The sequence below is a fragment of the Chrysemys picta genome, chromosome 8 (genome assembly GCF_011386835.1).
Source record: "Chrysemys picta bellii isolate R12L10 chromosome 8, ASM1138683v2, whole genome shotgun sequence".
NCBI lineage: Eukaryota > Metazoa > Chordata > Testudines > Emydidae > Chrysemys > Chrysemys picta.
In genome coordinates, this window is record NC_088798.1 from 10,618,833 (window position 1) to 10,635,784 (window position 16,952).

Sequence of the window (16,952 nt, forward strand, 5' to 3'; positions counted from 1 at the left end):
TCTAGAATCCCGGTACGTGCATTGCATGCTGGGACTTGTAGTTTCCCCCTGCAGAGTGGGTGCGCAAAGCGAAAGGGAAGAAGAGGGAGCTACCTACAACTTTCCATGTTATGCAAATAACTCGGTGTCCCTTCCAATCGGAGGTGAGTGGGCGGGGCCCAGGGTCCCGTGGTCCGCGGCCTCCTTTCTCTGTGCCCCTCTCGTCTCCTTCCCTGCCTGGCGTGGCCGCCATCTTCTTCTCGCCGCGTGTTGGCTGCGGAGGGGTTGCCGGACTCAGGTGAGAACTTTCTATTTCCTCCCCTCCTCCACCTTTTCTCCATCCCCCCGTCTCCGCACCGGACCCTCCCATCCCCCCCTTCTCTCTGCGGCGCGGCGCGGCCCGGCTCGCACGGGGGGAGGAGCAGTCGGTGCCGTGAGGGGCATGGGCCTGCCCGCTGCCTGAAGGGAGCTCGGCTTGTTCTGCGGAGCCTTTCCCCCTCCCCTCAGGGCTGGTCATGGGGGGCGCCCCAGGGGCAGGGACCTTTCCCTCCCTCAGAGCTGGATGTGGGAGAGGGGGTCTTCTCCCCGACCGTAGACCCTATCGGCGCCAGGGTTGGCTATTGGGAGGGCCGCCTCCTTTCCAAGTCATGGACCCACTGGCTATGGTGTGGGGAGGGGGGGCTGCTCCCCTTGGCTATAATCACTTCCCACCTCCCCAAGGCTGGATTTTGTCCCCTTCTCCTTTTCAGGGGCATACACCCCTTCCCTCTAGGCCTCTGGGGCAATTAATATTGTGGGGATCTCTTCTGCACCCCCCTCCCACTGAAAATGATTGGGAATTCCCTCCTGTAGAAAACGAACATCTTTCTCCCACCTTCTTTTCTAGGGCTGGATTTGGGGGGGGCCCTATCGCAGGACACGTCCATTATAGGGCCTCCTTCTTGTTAATGTATTTGGAGGCGCTGGAATCCCTTCCCCTCATAAGAGTACCACCTGAGGCTAGCATCTGCCTTTCTTTGCCAGTATGGAAGTTGTGAGGGGTTTCTTTCTTATCTCCCTACTAAACAGTGAAACATTAATGATTTCCTGGGGCAGACCAGCTAAATGACTCCCAAAATTACTGTATACAGAAGGTGTTGGGTGCTTTCGCCTTGTGATTATGGTAGTTTTGGTTTTAAGAAAAAACAGTAATCCCATTTTATGCAGTGAACACTTTAACTTCATAATGGATGAGTTGAATATCATAGCTCTTTATTATGTGAAGGGTGTTGTGAGACAATGGTATTTGCATAGCCTGAATACCTAATAAAATTTATTCATTCAAAATGTACTGAGATATTATTGAACTCTTTGAGATTAATCATGGGAATGGCAACGAAAGCTTACATTTTAAAGCAGTCTTATGAAAAACTTCCTTTTCCAATGTCACCTTGCCATTTTTACTTTATTAAAGTGCAGTAGTTTTAGAAATGTCTGTTGTGAAATGCGTGCTGTTTTAGAAAGTAAATTGAGTTGCTTGTCATTCAGCTGTATTATAAGTTTATTGGAGTTAATGTGGGGGGACGGACAAATAGACTGATAGGATGGTAAATTAATATTTAAGTTAGGATAATAAGTTAAATGTGACTTTGAATTTCCTGGCTTCTGTCAGTTTGTATCAGAATGCCATTCCTTCTGCTAATGTATATTTTCTTGTGCATGCTATGTCATTTAGATCAGGGGTTCTCAACCTTTTTCTTTCTGACACCCTCTTCCACCCCCCCAGCATGCTATAAAAACTCCACAGCCTTCCTGTTCCACAACAACTTTTTTTCTGCATATCCAGTAGATTAAAAGCCAGAACTGGCATTAGGGGTAGCAAGCAGGGCAATTGCCTGGAGCCACAGGGGGGGCCCGCAAAGCTAAGTTGTTCAAGCTTTGGCTTCAGCCCCAGGCCCCAGTGAGTTGAACACCAGCCCTACTCTGTTTTATTTTGGCAGACCTCCCTGAAACCTGCTCCTAGTTGAGAACCACTGAGTTAGATGATATGCCTTACATATAGTATTGTCTTTAGCTCTTGTTATCATAAGCAACAAAAACATTTGCTATTATTTTAAAGGACATTACTATGAACTTGAACATCTATAATTTACTGTTAAAATATTTTTAAATAAAGGCAGTGTCATATAAAAATTGAGCTGATTTGTGTAATAAACTTAAAATTTAACATCATGCTAATATGGTCGGCATACTTATTCTTCAGACACAGCATCATGAATCAAGAAAAGTTAGCCAAGCTTCAAGCTCAGGTCCGAATAGGCGGAAAGGTAAGAGGAAAACAACATTACATTCAGAGAGAGACATGCCATATTTTATTTTCCTTGTATATTTTAAGGGTCTGAAATAATACTGCTGTTATGATCAGGATCATAGCATGTTGAAGCCTGAAAAGTATCTTTCTTTAAATCCAAAACAATTGGTTGCCAATATATGGATATTTTATTTGGTGACTTCATCTTTTAAATATACATCAGTTTAACGCCTAAGTGTAGAATGGTGTTTGTGTTTGTAGAAGCTTGTAGCATATAAACTTAATTAAATATGAAAAATACACTTGCCATATTTGTAAGATTTGCTTAAATTTAAGATATTGATTAATTATCTTTCTGGCAAAATGAACTTTGTGCCTTTCTTAAAATAACTTTTGGAAAATAAGGAAGAGAACATCTTGAGAGAGGGTGAAAGAAAGAAGGAAAATGTAAATGTTTCCTCTTGTAGAGAACTTGCTGTAAACCACTTTGAGTTGTAAATAAGCCAGTGTAAATCTTGTACACTGAACTATTTGAAACCCTTTGAAATCTCTTATACTGAAACCCTTAAAAAACCCTAGAAACAAACTTGTCCAGGTAAAGCCTAACATACTAAAATTTTAAAAAGGGTAAACTGAAAAGAACTTCAGGTCATGGGACTTCTCTATACTCTTGAGAGATGGAGCATGCTGGGGTAGTATGATTTTAAATTTGTGGAATAGTGTATCTTTTTGGAGAGAATTGTTCAGCTCTATATCGTTTGCTGTGAACTTCAGAAAACTGGGCCAGGTTGTCAACCCAGACTTGATAATTATCAGAGCAGCTTTGACAATGTAAGTGCAGTACTCAGCAACTCCTTTTTGTTTAAATTAGTTAGTTGATATTATGGTACATGTGACTGCAATGTCAGATTTTCAGAGTTGCTGACTTATGTTTCTTGCATTGTCTGACTTTTTCAGGGTACAGCTCGCAGAAAGAAGAAGGTGGTGCACAGGACAGCGACAGCTGATGACAAAAAACTTCAGAGTTCACTCAAAAAATTGGCAGTAAATAATATTGCTGGAATTGAAGAGGTATAGTGGTATAATAAATTAATTGCCTTGTCTAAATCGTTCAGTTTAAAAATGACAGCTGGCTAGATGTTGAAATGCTAAGAAAAGTTGGGTCTGATTCTCATCTCACATAGTGTAACTCCCTGACTTCAGTGAAGTTACTCCTGATTTACATAATTGGTGTAAATGATAACGGAATTTGCACCCTAATTACTTTAAGCTATTGGTATTGGAAACTGGCTGGTTGCCTGTGTTGCCTATAGCTTTGAATGGCTGAAAAACAAAATCTACTCATGATTTTTTTTCTTAGTAAAATTGGTTTGTCTGAATTTGATTACAGTTAAACTTTTCTGACTCTTAAATTAAAGTTACATGGTAAGCAAAACAGCGTGCCTCATGCTGTACAAAATGTAAAGGAGAAACATAATGTGGACCTCTTTCTAGATTGCAAGACTTGACTACTGTTGTGTTACATGGAAACAAACAGAATTGATTAACAATCACCTGGACCAGATTTTTTTTTAAAACATTTTCAAAGACACTAAATACTCGCTCTCTACATATAAGTTATGATCCCAGTTAGCAGGATCTGGCCCAACTAGACAGTAATGGAACCTCTTCAGTGTTTTTAGAATATCTTATTTAAAAATACAAATTTGGTAGGAACGTCAGAGTTATTTTAATATTGACCTTCCTGAGAAAGTTGACCTTCCCATGTGCCATTGTGTACAAATGAAGAGAATGCTGAGATATGTAGAGAGAAGTGACCATAAATTAAATGTTATTGCAGTATTTGCCTGAAGAAACGTAATACATGTGATTAATTTAAAATTTTGTATTGTGTATGTGGAGGCCTGCTCCTTCAAGAGTCCTAATGCCTCCCATAGAGTGACTGTGAATTATCTAATTTTCTTTGACTGTTTGAGCACCATTAGTGTGCTCTGTGCTGTACAAAACTCAAAGATAAACACAGTCCTTCCTTCCCTTTACCCAGAGCTTAAAATCTTAATGCACAGACAAAACTCTTCAGATATCATCCCTTCAGTTTCCCAGAACCATTTGTATCTGGACACTGCTAGCTTCCATTTTAATGACTAGGCCCTCACTCCTGAAAGATGTTCCACTTGGCCAGACCCACATTGACTTTAGAGGGCTCTATCTGTGCAGGACAGCTTGCAAGATTGAGGCGTGGGTGTGTAAGAGCACTTATCAATGAGGTGGGTTAAGAATTGTGAACTGTTTAAGTAAGAATGATCCCATGCACACTGAGATCTGAAACAAGTTCCAGACATAAAGGACATCATGCAACTTTGAGACTGTTGCCTAAAAACAGGTTTAGAGTCTAATTCTAAATTATTTTAACTTAGTCTTCATTGTGTAGGAACATTCCCTAGGCACTCAAATCTTCAGTATTTGTTTTTAATCTTAGTCTCTGCCTTTTCCCCATAACATCTTGGTTAAAAACAAATTGAATGGCTATAATAAAACAAAAAAACACAATGTTATAAATATGCTGCAATTGACTATGTTTACCAGGACTTTTTCTTTCCTTTCCTTATTTAAAATAAAGACATTTCCAAAACACTCATTCTTTCTCAGTTTCAGAAAAAAATACCCTTCATGTTCTTTCCTTCTCCATCTAGTTTAAAACAAAACCCAGATATACTGTTCCTCTTTAGAGGCAGAAATGGACTAGTGGTCCATCTAGTCACAGTGGCTAATTCCAGATGATTTAGAAGCAAGTGAAAATCTTCATCATACCTAAGGTCAAGATCTCAACATGCAAAAGAACATCAGTGTGATTGTGTGGGCATAGAGGTCTGTGCTGGCAGAATTGGGGCCTAAAGATCCCGTGATTTGCATGGGTGGATCCCTGCACTCTCATGGATTCCTTTTGACTTCAGTAGGACTTTGTGCAGGTATAGGGGTCCATCTATGTGCATCGTATTGCAGTATTTGGGCCTATGTTTTCAAGTATTTACCATGGAAGTAGGAGACGCTCTTATTTTTCCCTCTGATCTCTTCCCAGATGGTAATTGGCTTATGCTCTGGAGCATGATGATTTATATAAATTGTTGTTCTTGGCCGGTCACTTTTTAACCAAAACAATTAATTTAACTGTATGATAACACAATAGAACACAGTAATCCATTGCTTGCTCACATGCTTATCTGAATACCAGTTTCATAAAGGAACTTCAGCTCTCAAATTTTGCATTTCCATTCAATGTGCATGTCCTTCTGCTATAAACCTATATTCCATTTCCATACAGATTTGGCTAATTACGATCTTTTTTATTCATTTTTTTTTTTACTCTCTAAGAATTGTAGAGACTTTTCTAAATTCTCTAAATATAGGCTTGAATATTTAAAAATGGTAATATAAACAATGTTGTTTTGCCGCATTTGTACAGACAAAACTATTAGAGTATATTAGTGAAATGCATGAAATGTACTAATTGTTCTGTATTTAAATAGGTGAATATGATAAAAGATGATGGAACAGTTATTCATTTCAACAACCCCAAGGTCCAAGCTTCCCTTTCCGCTAACACTTTTGCAATTACTGGTCATGCAGAGGCTAAACCAATCACAGAAATGCTCCCGGGAATCTTAAGCCAGCTTGGTGCTGACAGTTTAACAAGTCTCAGGAAGTTAGCTGAACAGTTCCCAAGACAAGGTGGGTGTCCCTATTTGGATCGTCTTATTGAAGATTTTAAAAAAGTTGTATCGCCTTTCAGTAAAATTTTCCAAAGTGCCAGTGTGATGTAGACCCTCTGGAAAACTTTATACTTGCCTAATACTTTGTGTTTTACTAATCCAGATAAATCACCAAAACTATTTTCACAGTAAACTTCACTTGTTCTTAATGAGAGATGACTTTCTCGTGCAATACAGTTTTCTTCTATATTATACTACTTTTCCTAACATCTTAACTAGCACAGAGTGTCTGAAACTAAATACACCTCTACCCCGTCTGTCCTCGGGAGCCAAAAAAATCTTACCGTGTTATAGGTGAAACCTCGTTATATCGAACTTGCTTTGATCCACTGGAGCGCGCAGCCCCGCCCTCCTGGAGCACTGCTTTATCACGCTATATCCGAATTCGTGTTGTATCGGGTCGCGTTATATCGGGGTAGAGGTGTATCACTACATTAGACTTAATGCTTTCTACTTTATGATACGAGTAGGCACCTTCAATCCCCCTAAACTATAACATTGTGATCATTAGCTTTCCATATATTTTCTGTTTGGCTTGCTGATAGATGTTGGATTTTTATCCATTACAAAAGCACTTTCTATTCTCATCAATATCACCATGATATAAACTGTTCTGCTCTTCACTTAATATTGCTATCCACTTAACAGTATTGTAGTAATGTAATGAAAGGCCTGTTTTCTGTCTGTTTCAAGACTCCATTACGTAGGCCCAGCTATGTGAAAAAAAGGCACATTTTTTCAGTTACAAGTTAGGCATGTCTTCTATTTTCAGGAATATAGATTGAAATATAAAAAAGGTAGATTGATATAAATTATTATTTCTAAACTGAAACTTTTAACTTGATAGAAATTTCTGCAAGAGTTGAAGTAACTTTTATAGGCAGAATAAAAGGTTAGTGATGGCTATACAGATAAAATGCTGGTGCCATAAAATCTGTTGAGGAAGATGCATATTATAACAGTTGGAATAAACTAGTTAATTGATACTTTTAAACATCTTTGATAACACTACATTTTAATATTGAACACTTATTGTAGTGAGATGTTTACCTAAAATGCTGCTTTAAATACATAAAACTAACAGTCATTCAAGGTTCACCTGGATATAGGAGTCAGTTTCTTCTGTTAAGGAATTCATTTTGAAGTAATCAGTGTTATATAAAATGTTTTCCCCCTCTAAATCCATAATGGGTGCAGTCCTCACCCCCTCTTCTCCCGTTTTCCTTGAAAGAGCAGCCATACACTTATTCTCAAATCATTAAAAAATGAAACTAAATTACGTTTTTCCTTTTTTTCATTGCACATATTTAATGTCCCAGTGTCTCATCACTTTGTAAAACCTTTAGAACTGTGATACACTGGTAACAGTTTAAAGGCTTTGTCTTACTGAAAGATATACAGTACTTGATGCAGTCTGTATTGTAGCATCACAATGGACCTACTGGTATGTGTGGCGGAGGGGGCAGGAACTGGTGTTTTGAATTTAACATTCTATTGGGGAGAATGCTCTTTGAATCCTGTCAATTTTGAACTTGCTTTACAATTGCTAGGCTATCTATCAACTTTCTTAGGAAAAAGAGGTGGAAATGGGGAGTCACTTTTTCAATAGTGTATATTTTTTCATCAGCTCTGATTAAAATATTGGAGGCTTAAGCTTTAAAAACAGAGACTGAGCATGCACAGTAGTTTAACTTTGTGCACAGTGCTATTGTCTGTATTGTTGTAAACTCCCATATTGGAGTTTATAGTTTTTCATTTCATGTTGTGTATTGATGAAACTAGAGTCCTTACTGCCACATTCAAACAGAGAGAGAAATCCAATTCTTAATTTCAAAAAAATTTGATTTATACTTTTTAAAAATATTTTTGAACAAGCTCTAAAGGAAGCATAAAAATATATAGATGTAAAATGGAACTAGGTAATACCTACTACTTTTTTTAAGGGCCAACAAATTTACCCATCCACAAGAGAACCGAGACAATTTAAATGTATATTTTAATTTTCTTATTTTCCCTATGTTTTAGAAGAGCCAAGAGTTCAATTCAAGACAGAAACACCAAATAATTTTCTGTTACTAGTAGCCATAAAGAAAAAAAAAATCCAATTTGTCTAAATTTCAAATGGAGACATGAGCCCATTCTGATAACTTAAAAATCCTTGTGACCAGTCCCCATTTAGTACACTTCTTAAGATGTTACAGAATTCCTGTGAGTAGCAGGAAGGAAAACTGGCAAGAAGGAATTGTTCTATTCTGTAGTTTTTCGCACTTTTGAGTAGATTTGACAGGTATGTTGTATGTCGAGGGCTCCAGTACTCTTAAAGCTGTAGTTTTATTTAAATAGAACTTACAGGGGAATGATAGGTTTCTTATGGACCCCTGAATGGGAATGCTGTACTTTTCAGAATGTTCTCGCCTTACAGTAGTAACCTCCAAGAGAAATCAGAAGATAGCCACTTCCTGTTTTAACCTATAAGTTATGGCTTTTGTTTTGTGAGAGAGTAGTATTGTATAAATGGGACTAACTGTTGTGTTAAAACATATACTTACTACAAAACTTTTTTATAGTGTTGGATAGCAAAGCAACAAAATCTGAAGACATTGATGAAGAAGATGATGATGTCCCCGGTAGGTTTACTAGCTCATTCTATTTCTTCAATTTGAGATTATTAGTTACTATTCTGATATATATTTAGATTTGTGCGGTTATATTTCTCTTGCATTTAGAGAGGCAGTTTGGTATAGTGGACTGATCATGGAACTGAGATAAGGAACTCCTGAATTGCAGATTTCACACTAACTTATCGTGTGGCCTTGGGCAAATCACTTAACCTATCTGTGTCTTACCATCTGTAAAATAAGGATAAATACTATAGGGGGTTGGGAGGATTAGCTATTTAATATTTGTACAGTGGCTTCAGGATGCAAAATGCTATATGAATTTTAAGTAGTAATCATTGGATAATTTTTTCAGATCAGACTGTTTAAATGCATGCTCCTTTCTGTAATAGGAGATACTAAGCTCCCCCTGCTGTCAGGTTCTGAAAATTCTCTTAAAAATAAAATCTTGAACTGGGAACTTATAGCCACGTGCCATTGTTTTTAGCCTTGTTCTTTTGAGTAAATTCTTGGAAACTATTAATTTGTGTTTTTAACACAATGATCTTCTCTATTCATCAGTGTAGTTTATTATCTAAGGCAATAAAGAGATAGGAGACTGAAATTTGATCTCGAATTGACATGCTCTGTGACCTTGAGGGTCTGTAGGTCTATTCTAAAGTTTCTACCCAACTTCACATCTAAATCCTAATTTTAAAATGTGCTAAGCACTCACCAGTCCAAGTGAAGTCAGCAAGAGCGCCTCTGAAAATGAGATCTAGGCATCTTATGTTGAGCAACCAACGTTAGTGGATGTTTTAGAAATTTAGGTCTTAACCTTCCTGTGCCTCAAGTTCTTCATTTTTGCAAATGATACCCCTTTTGCAAAGTCCTTTGAAATCTCTAGGTGAAAAGCACTATGTAATCATTAAATATAATTAATAACTATTTGGTATCTTAGGTAAAGTTACATAGTTTCTTTAAAAATATGAAGACAGCGTTATTGGGGAAATGACTCTATTAAATATTTCCATCTCTTTCAGATCTCGTAGAAAACTTTGATGAAGCATCAAAGAATGAAGCGAATTAAATCATTAATAGTTCTGGAAGCTGGCATGGACTAGATTTAAGAAATCAGCTATGTGGTTCCAAAGTTTTACAGAAACAGAGAACATCACCTGTTAATAGTTCAGTAATATAAATATTTTGTATTTTAATTATGCTGTTTGTTCAGCATTTTCTGTCAGTTGATTTTGCATTTTGCACTTACTCCCAGGATCTACTTTTTCGGTCAAAAAATAAGAAATGTCAGTGCAGTTTGAGGGTGTGTGCATGTGCATATGTGTATGGTGTGGGTGTACATATAGTGGAGAACAAATTGGAGAACAGTTCTATTTAACCTTCCCTTTGCCCTCAGAAGTAGAAGTAAAACAAATCTTTACAGTTGTTACTTTTTATTTCCACCAAATAGTGCACAGAAAGTGGTGAAAAGTGAAAGTCTTACTTGTCCACATTTCATTAATTCAAGGCATTCTGCCATTAAGACTTGGGTTTAATTTGCTGTGTTAACTATTGTACTTGCCAATATATATCTCTTCCATGTTGAAAATGTTCACATGCTATTTGCTATCAACCTCATGTTGATTCCAAATGATACCAAAGACAGGATATTTACAGCCTGTTTGGTATGGTAACATTTTAAAAAATCAGACCTAGAAGAGTTTGCTTATTTTTCTTTTTAAAATTCCTTTCTCTCTCGCTGTCTCCCTCTGTTCCTCCTTTAACTTTAGCCAATTCTATCAGCCTTCATTTTGAGTCCCTTATTATAGAACTGATGTTTGTTCAACCCATTTTACATAGACTAAGCAGTATGTTCTCCTCTTGATTATGTGGGTGTACTTCCCAGGAATATTACTTGCTAATTTTAAGAGGAGATTAGTTCTCTCTACCATCCAGAAGAGCTAGGTTGAGTCAGTTCTTGAACTTGGACATCCAGTTGGTAACAATTTGGTGCATTAGTTTTGTACAATAACATACTGTTGCTTAAAGGAGCTTGTTTGAGCTGTTCCAGTGCCATAACTGCAGCTACTAGGAGCTGACAAGGCACTGTCATTCTCCAGGGCACTAGAAATTAAGAGTGTCTTGCGGATGATATTTAATGTGAGAGAAAGAGGTCATTGATCATATTGCTGTAGCTTCCTGCTGGACAGTTTGTGCAATGACTCTGAAGGGATTTTTTTGGCCTATCTGACTTTGCCTATAACCTACCTCTAGGTTTGGTATCATGGCTATCGTAGCTTATTAAAAACCACAAACCTTCTGTAGGCATGCAGAGGACTTTGGAGGTATCACTGGTATACTGCAGTATTTTCTGAACCTTCCTTCAAGATGCTCGATGTGAATCCCTTTGTCAGAGGCTCTTTGAAGGTGCTTGATGTAACTTGCATTACAACATAGTTGGCATCACTGTTAACCTGTGTCAAAGGCAGCTGTGGCTTAGGAAAGCCATTTTTCTCTACATCTATCATCTTAACTATAGCTTAATTCTGAGACATATCAGCTTTCTACGTAGGTTCATACACTAGATAACTGTAAAATACAAGGCTATCAGTACATGAGTTCTAGTGACATCAACGTAAACTGCAAAAGCAGAGCTCTTGTGGTTTGTCCTCTGGACTCAATTTATTTTATAGACTTGTTCAGTTTTCCTGTTATATTTTATATAATACATGGATCTTACTACAAAATAAAACAACAATACAAAAGAGGAAATGTTCCCTCTTGTGTGTCATTTCCTTTTCCCAGTAGTACCTGTTGAGGAACGTGTTGATGCAGCTGCTGCTTTAAATAGCATTACATTCATTGTCATGTTGCATTTGATAACTAACAGGAAAGCTTATTGGATTGGGATAGATCCTGCAATACTTTGAGAATGCCATTAGGATTCTCACCTTCTCCACCCCTTTTCCCATTCGGACTAGATGGGACTCCCTTCACTCTCATGGCTACTCCAACCTTCTGCAGATTGTTGCTCTTGGTTAATGAAAATCTTATTCTTTCACACACATACAAGCTGAGCGAACTGCCCTTCCAATGCCTCTTCTGGCCCAGTGAGCAAAGAAAGGAGACTGGGAAACAACCTTTCAGTTTTGCAGAGCACTTCCACTAGTTAAGTGGCATGAATGAAGAACATTTAAAAGTTGCAACTGCACTGACTTTACAGATATCCGGCATATTTTTTTCACTACCAATCATTTAGTTATTGAAAATCCACATATTGTAGTATAAAGCATTGATTTCTGTAATAGCAAGTGTGGTTAAAAAAAAAATATTTGGAAGAGTTAAAAACAGTAAGAATCTGGGGTAAAAATGATTTGGTAAGTTTGTAATCAGACTTACTGATTCATGCGCAAAAGAGAATCTTTTTGATTTTTGCTATTTGGTCATTGTAACCATCATTGCTTACCAATGTTTGGAAACCAGAAAACTATATGGGCTATGTAAACACATTATTTTTCTTTTTTACTGTATCCAAAAACTGTTGACCACTTTTGATTTGCTGCTGAAATGCTAGAGCTTATAGAAATCCATTAAACTGATTTTAATTGAAAATAACTCACCAAGGCTCTTGTGGAAAATAGCTAGTGTTCCTTTATACATAGCTAGGAAGTGACTGGAACAACTTTTGTGCACTCAGACAGGGGTATAGAAAATTGAGTGTGTGTAGTATAAAGGCGCCTAATTTTGAGATGTATGAATACTACATTAAAGGTGCCAGGTGTGTGGTTTTCTTTACACTATGGGATCCAGTGTATCCATTTGGAGCGCTGAGGATTTCCTATTTACAACTCATTTCAGTGGTCCATTCTGAAGGATGACTACACGGGACTATTTAAGAACCCTGTCATTACTTCCCTTGAGCAAGACATTATTGTTGAATTACCTGATGCCCCTTTTCTTTCCTTGCTTAGGCAGACTACAGCACCTGCTAATCTAGATTGCACAAGCCAATATGTTAACTTAGTTCTCTGCTGGGAGCGAGTTACATGGTTGTGGCGTCCAACTCTTGAGAACTCCTGTGCTCATGAATCTTCTGCTTCTGGATGAGAGTTGTGTTGTTGCAGTGAACATAGCTGTAAAAGGTCATGGGTGGGGAGGGAAAGTTGATCTTGAATTGGACTCTGTATTCATGGGATGCTAGGGCAGAGTTTGAAGCATTGGGTTATGTGCTCGTGGTGACCTGAGATGCTCTGTAGATGGGCTGTTGTAGTTTATACCAGCTGAAGCTGTATCAGGGGTGTGGCTTTACTCTTAGATATAAAGTGAAATAATCAAGCTGGAGATTGTAAGTGGGTGTTTCACTGTTGCTAAGTCTGCCCAATAAGGTATGCAATCTTCTGGCCCGCCAAAGATGGAAGTGGCCAATTTTTCATTGCTGTGGCTGTTTGGTTGTCAAGTAGCATCTAAATGGATCGGAAGGCTACAAACTGATGTAACAGTCTGTGGGCAGATGCCCTTCGTTTTGGGGGATGTTAAAGAGGAGGCAAGTCCTTGACATCACTCTCCACTTCCCTCCAGCATCATTTCCATTTTGCCTCAGTTCAGCTTTATCCCACTGTTCTCGGCTGGTCTTTAAGAAAACTGGGAGGTTGTGTTGTTTACTTTTTGACCTTTCCTAACACAAATGTCTGTCTACAAGGAAGATAGAGATGCTTCCTTCGCTATACTGGGTCTTGAAATAAAGCATCAAGTCATAAAATTACCAATCTTCAATGAATATATTTCTGTAACAAAATATACAACTGAAGAAAGTTGGCCTCAAATTTTCTTTAAAAAACAATTGTAAATGTAGTTTGTGCTGAAGGAGCTCCTGTTAGAACAAGTAATTTGGCTCTTGCCACACATACTTTCCATTTGTAATTATAATTGTTCATTTGAATTAGCATAAAATACCATTTAGCTTTTCATGGGTTCTTTTTAGATATTGGAACCCCGTCAGTACCTGGCCCAAGCCTGGGAAGCTAATGATCCAACCAGTAGACCAAATTCGGTAATGAATCCTAGTCTCATCACAGTCGAATCCTGTGGCACATTGCGTGTAAGCATTTAAAAAAAAAAAACAACACACACACACATCTGCACGTGAGGCATAGCATTTCACAGTATAAGCATTTCAATGAGGGCAGTTATCCGCCATATAACAGATTTCATTGCTGTCCAAAATGTTACAAAAGGGTGGTTCTTCAATTATTTTTTTAACCAAAAAAACTCCCTTATGCTGTTGACCTTTGGTCCCCACTGCCTTTAAAAGATTATATAGTTAATGTTATGCTGTCCAAAATATTCCTTCTCTTTGAAATTAGATTCAATCTAGTCATCTTAATTTTATTTTACTTTTAAACCATAAAAATTGAAATTCAGTTGGCAAGATTCTGATTTTTAAAGCTGCAAAAACCAAAGAAATTCTGGTTTAAGGCTGAATCTGTATATTCAGGGGCTTAATTGTACTGAAAGGTAGGCAAAATGTTCTTTCCAAAGTCTTGTCTCCTGCCTCGAGATTACCTTCAGGACACTTGAATGAGAAGAAAAGGGCATTAATATAAAATGAAGAATTGGAGATGACAATCATCTTTTAAATAATCACCGAAGAACTGAATATTAAAATCAGGATGAACATGGAGAAGTTGCCAGGCCATGCAAAAAAAAAAAAAAAAAATCACTATATATGTGATGGCATGTAAAGTAATATACATAAAGGCCAAGTTACAGTCAGCAATGAGAAGAGGTGAATTTGGCATTCTTGTTTTGTGATGGTAACAATGAGGCTTTTATCATGTATAGAATGAGGGAGTGAAAAAGATGTAAGTACCAACACTCTTAGCTGTACATTCAATTGATACAAAATAGGTAATCTTAAATATACAGTAATCACTGAAAAATTAATGAATGGGGATTGACAGATTCAAGGGAAGAGAAGTTCTAAACTGAATTCTTGTATCTTAGGATTTCATGTGCATAAATGTAAATGATAAATATTAAAAAAAAAAAAAAACCCTATTTTACTAACTATCTAAAATTCCCAAATGACCTATCTTAGGTTTATACTCTGCTTTGTTGGCTATTGAGTGCTCTCGGAACATCCTGAGGATTGGACAGATAAAAAATTGGAATTTCATCTGATTTACTACTGAAAACTTTTTGAGATACATTATTAGTTTGCTACCCCTGAATTTGTATGCAATGGAAAGGAGTGTACACAGTCAGCAATACCTACTATGGAATGTCTTGGATTTTCATAGCTAATCTACTCCATATTCAGCCTATTTTGTACAGAATGAGTGAGAGCTTCTATCACAGGCTTATTTAATTACCAGTATCCTGAAATTTTTCCCATGGCAAATAATACCAACCTTGATCTTGGTTTTTAATCCTAAGGGTCCAAACAATTACATGCTCTTCATTGTTTCGTACAAAAAGGTTACTGCACCTGGCCATTTCATGCTATTTAATACCATAGATAATTGAGAGACTTCTGGTTCCAGATTGGTGAGTAACCCTTCTAGCAATTGCAATAATGTGTGCTTTAGGAGAGAACTTTTTAACTGGCTTATGCATATCTTACCAGCTGTGATACTCTATTATGGTAAATAAAACTATGCATTAGTGAGGTTTCAAAATCCTGACCAATAAAGAAACAGAAAAACTCCAATCACATGTGTGGTAATAGAATAGGCAGTATTTGCTTGTGATTAGAGCATGAGACTAGGACTTGGGAGATCTGGGTTTTGTTTCTAACTTTGCCACTTGCTTTTTGTACATCTTTGACCAATTTACTTAACCTCTCTTTGTTAGTTTCTAGAGCTGTAAAATGGGGATAATGTACATTTTTATAAATTACTTTGAAATCATCAGAGACATAAGTGGTAAGTATTGGTACGGTTATTTTATTACCAAATATCTTTGAGCAAGTAAGGGAATTTTGAAACCTCACAATGTAGTCTGTGCTTTTGAAAAAAAGAAAAGTGAAATTTTGTCTGATAAATATTGTCAGCTAAATAAGGATTATCTTTTGGACAAAGTCTACATGATCACTAATGATGACTGACATTATATATGTTGGGCAAACTGAATGCATAATACACCTGATTTCAAAGAAATACAGAATGCATATATTGCTGTAACTAAAAATATAAAATATTTTAAATGCAATGAAAAATTGGAGTTGTATTTTGATTTTGTCACAATTGATTTTTAATTTTTCAATCTTAAGGTTATTTCTTAGTTTTGTCTCCTGAGGGTTCCTTCTTAATTGGTCCTATCTATTCGTAATATTCACTAGTTTTCCTGAAGATTTGGTTTGTAAATCAGAACATAGAGCTTAGAATGACATTTACTGGCATTTTATAAAAACTTTTTTTTTTAAATTCCTTGCTTTTGACATCTTTGTAAGTCTCTTCCATGCATCTTGAGAGGAATGTGGTCATCCCAAACTCATGATGACGAACTTTATTGCATTAGCTACATCAAATGCAACATGAATTATATATGTCACTGAAAAATATGACTCTACAATTGAAGGACCATTTCACATGGTTTTCATCTTCTTTTGTAAGGTGCAGCAGTAACATTAACTACTTTAAAAGCATGCATTGGAAGCAATCAAAGTTCCATAGAACATTTTAAGTCCTCCTTCAACACAGCATATTCCTGGGCTCAATAACATATCTGATATTAAAGGGATACTACACTATATAGGAGATTAGGGTGTGACACCAAGATGATGTATTAAAATTAGAAAATAGACATGAGCCAAATCCATATGCTGTTTGTAACAATGGACTAAATTCATTCCTGATATATCACCAGTGCAGGAAGTCTGTTACACCAGAGGTGAATCACTGTAAGACCAATCTTCTAATTGGAGGAGGGTGGCTCTTGGTTCCTTTAGTCGTTGGGGAGCTCTGTCACCTTGGAAGGGCTAAGCGTAGGTGAAGCTGAAGTTCTCTCTTACTGAAACTGGCTGGCTTCAGGCTGGCTCCCTTGTTATCATTTGAAGATAGTGCTCTTGTTTTGTCTTAAACAAGTAAACAGACAGATGGCTCTGAGGAACAAGATTATACTAATTAAACAATCCTGCCTAACTAAATTCAAGGATGCAGAGCAGAAGCACATCATGACAATAGCCAGAACTAGTGATGACAACTGACAGAAATAATTGCTGAAACAGAAAAACTCTTAAGTATGTGCAACTTTCCCTTTAAGTAATGTATTTTTTCTCCTCAAACACCAGTTTTCAGAGACTGAAGTGCCGTGTGG

At 37.3% G+C, this 16,952-nt stretch overlaps 1 protein-coding gene across 1 annotated transcript; it reads left to right on the top strand.

Moving 5' to 3' along the window:
* Window positions 1-61: 61 nt before the first annotated feature.
* BTF3L4 (basic transcription factor 3 like 4) lies at window positions 62-12,248 on the top strand. The gene is made up of 6 exons (XM_005284804.5): window positions 62-277; window positions 2,222-2,285; window positions 3,227-3,340; window positions 5,797-5,998; window positions 8,607-8,666; window positions 9,680-12,248. The coding sequence occupies exons 1-6, from the start codon at window positions 111-113 to the stop codon at window positions 9,724-9,726; spliced, it is 654 nt and encodes a 217-aa protein (XP_005284861.4). The 5' UTR covers window positions 62-110; the 3' UTR covers window positions 9,727-12,248.
* The last annotated feature ends 4,704 nt before the right edge of the window (window positions 12,249-16,952 follow it).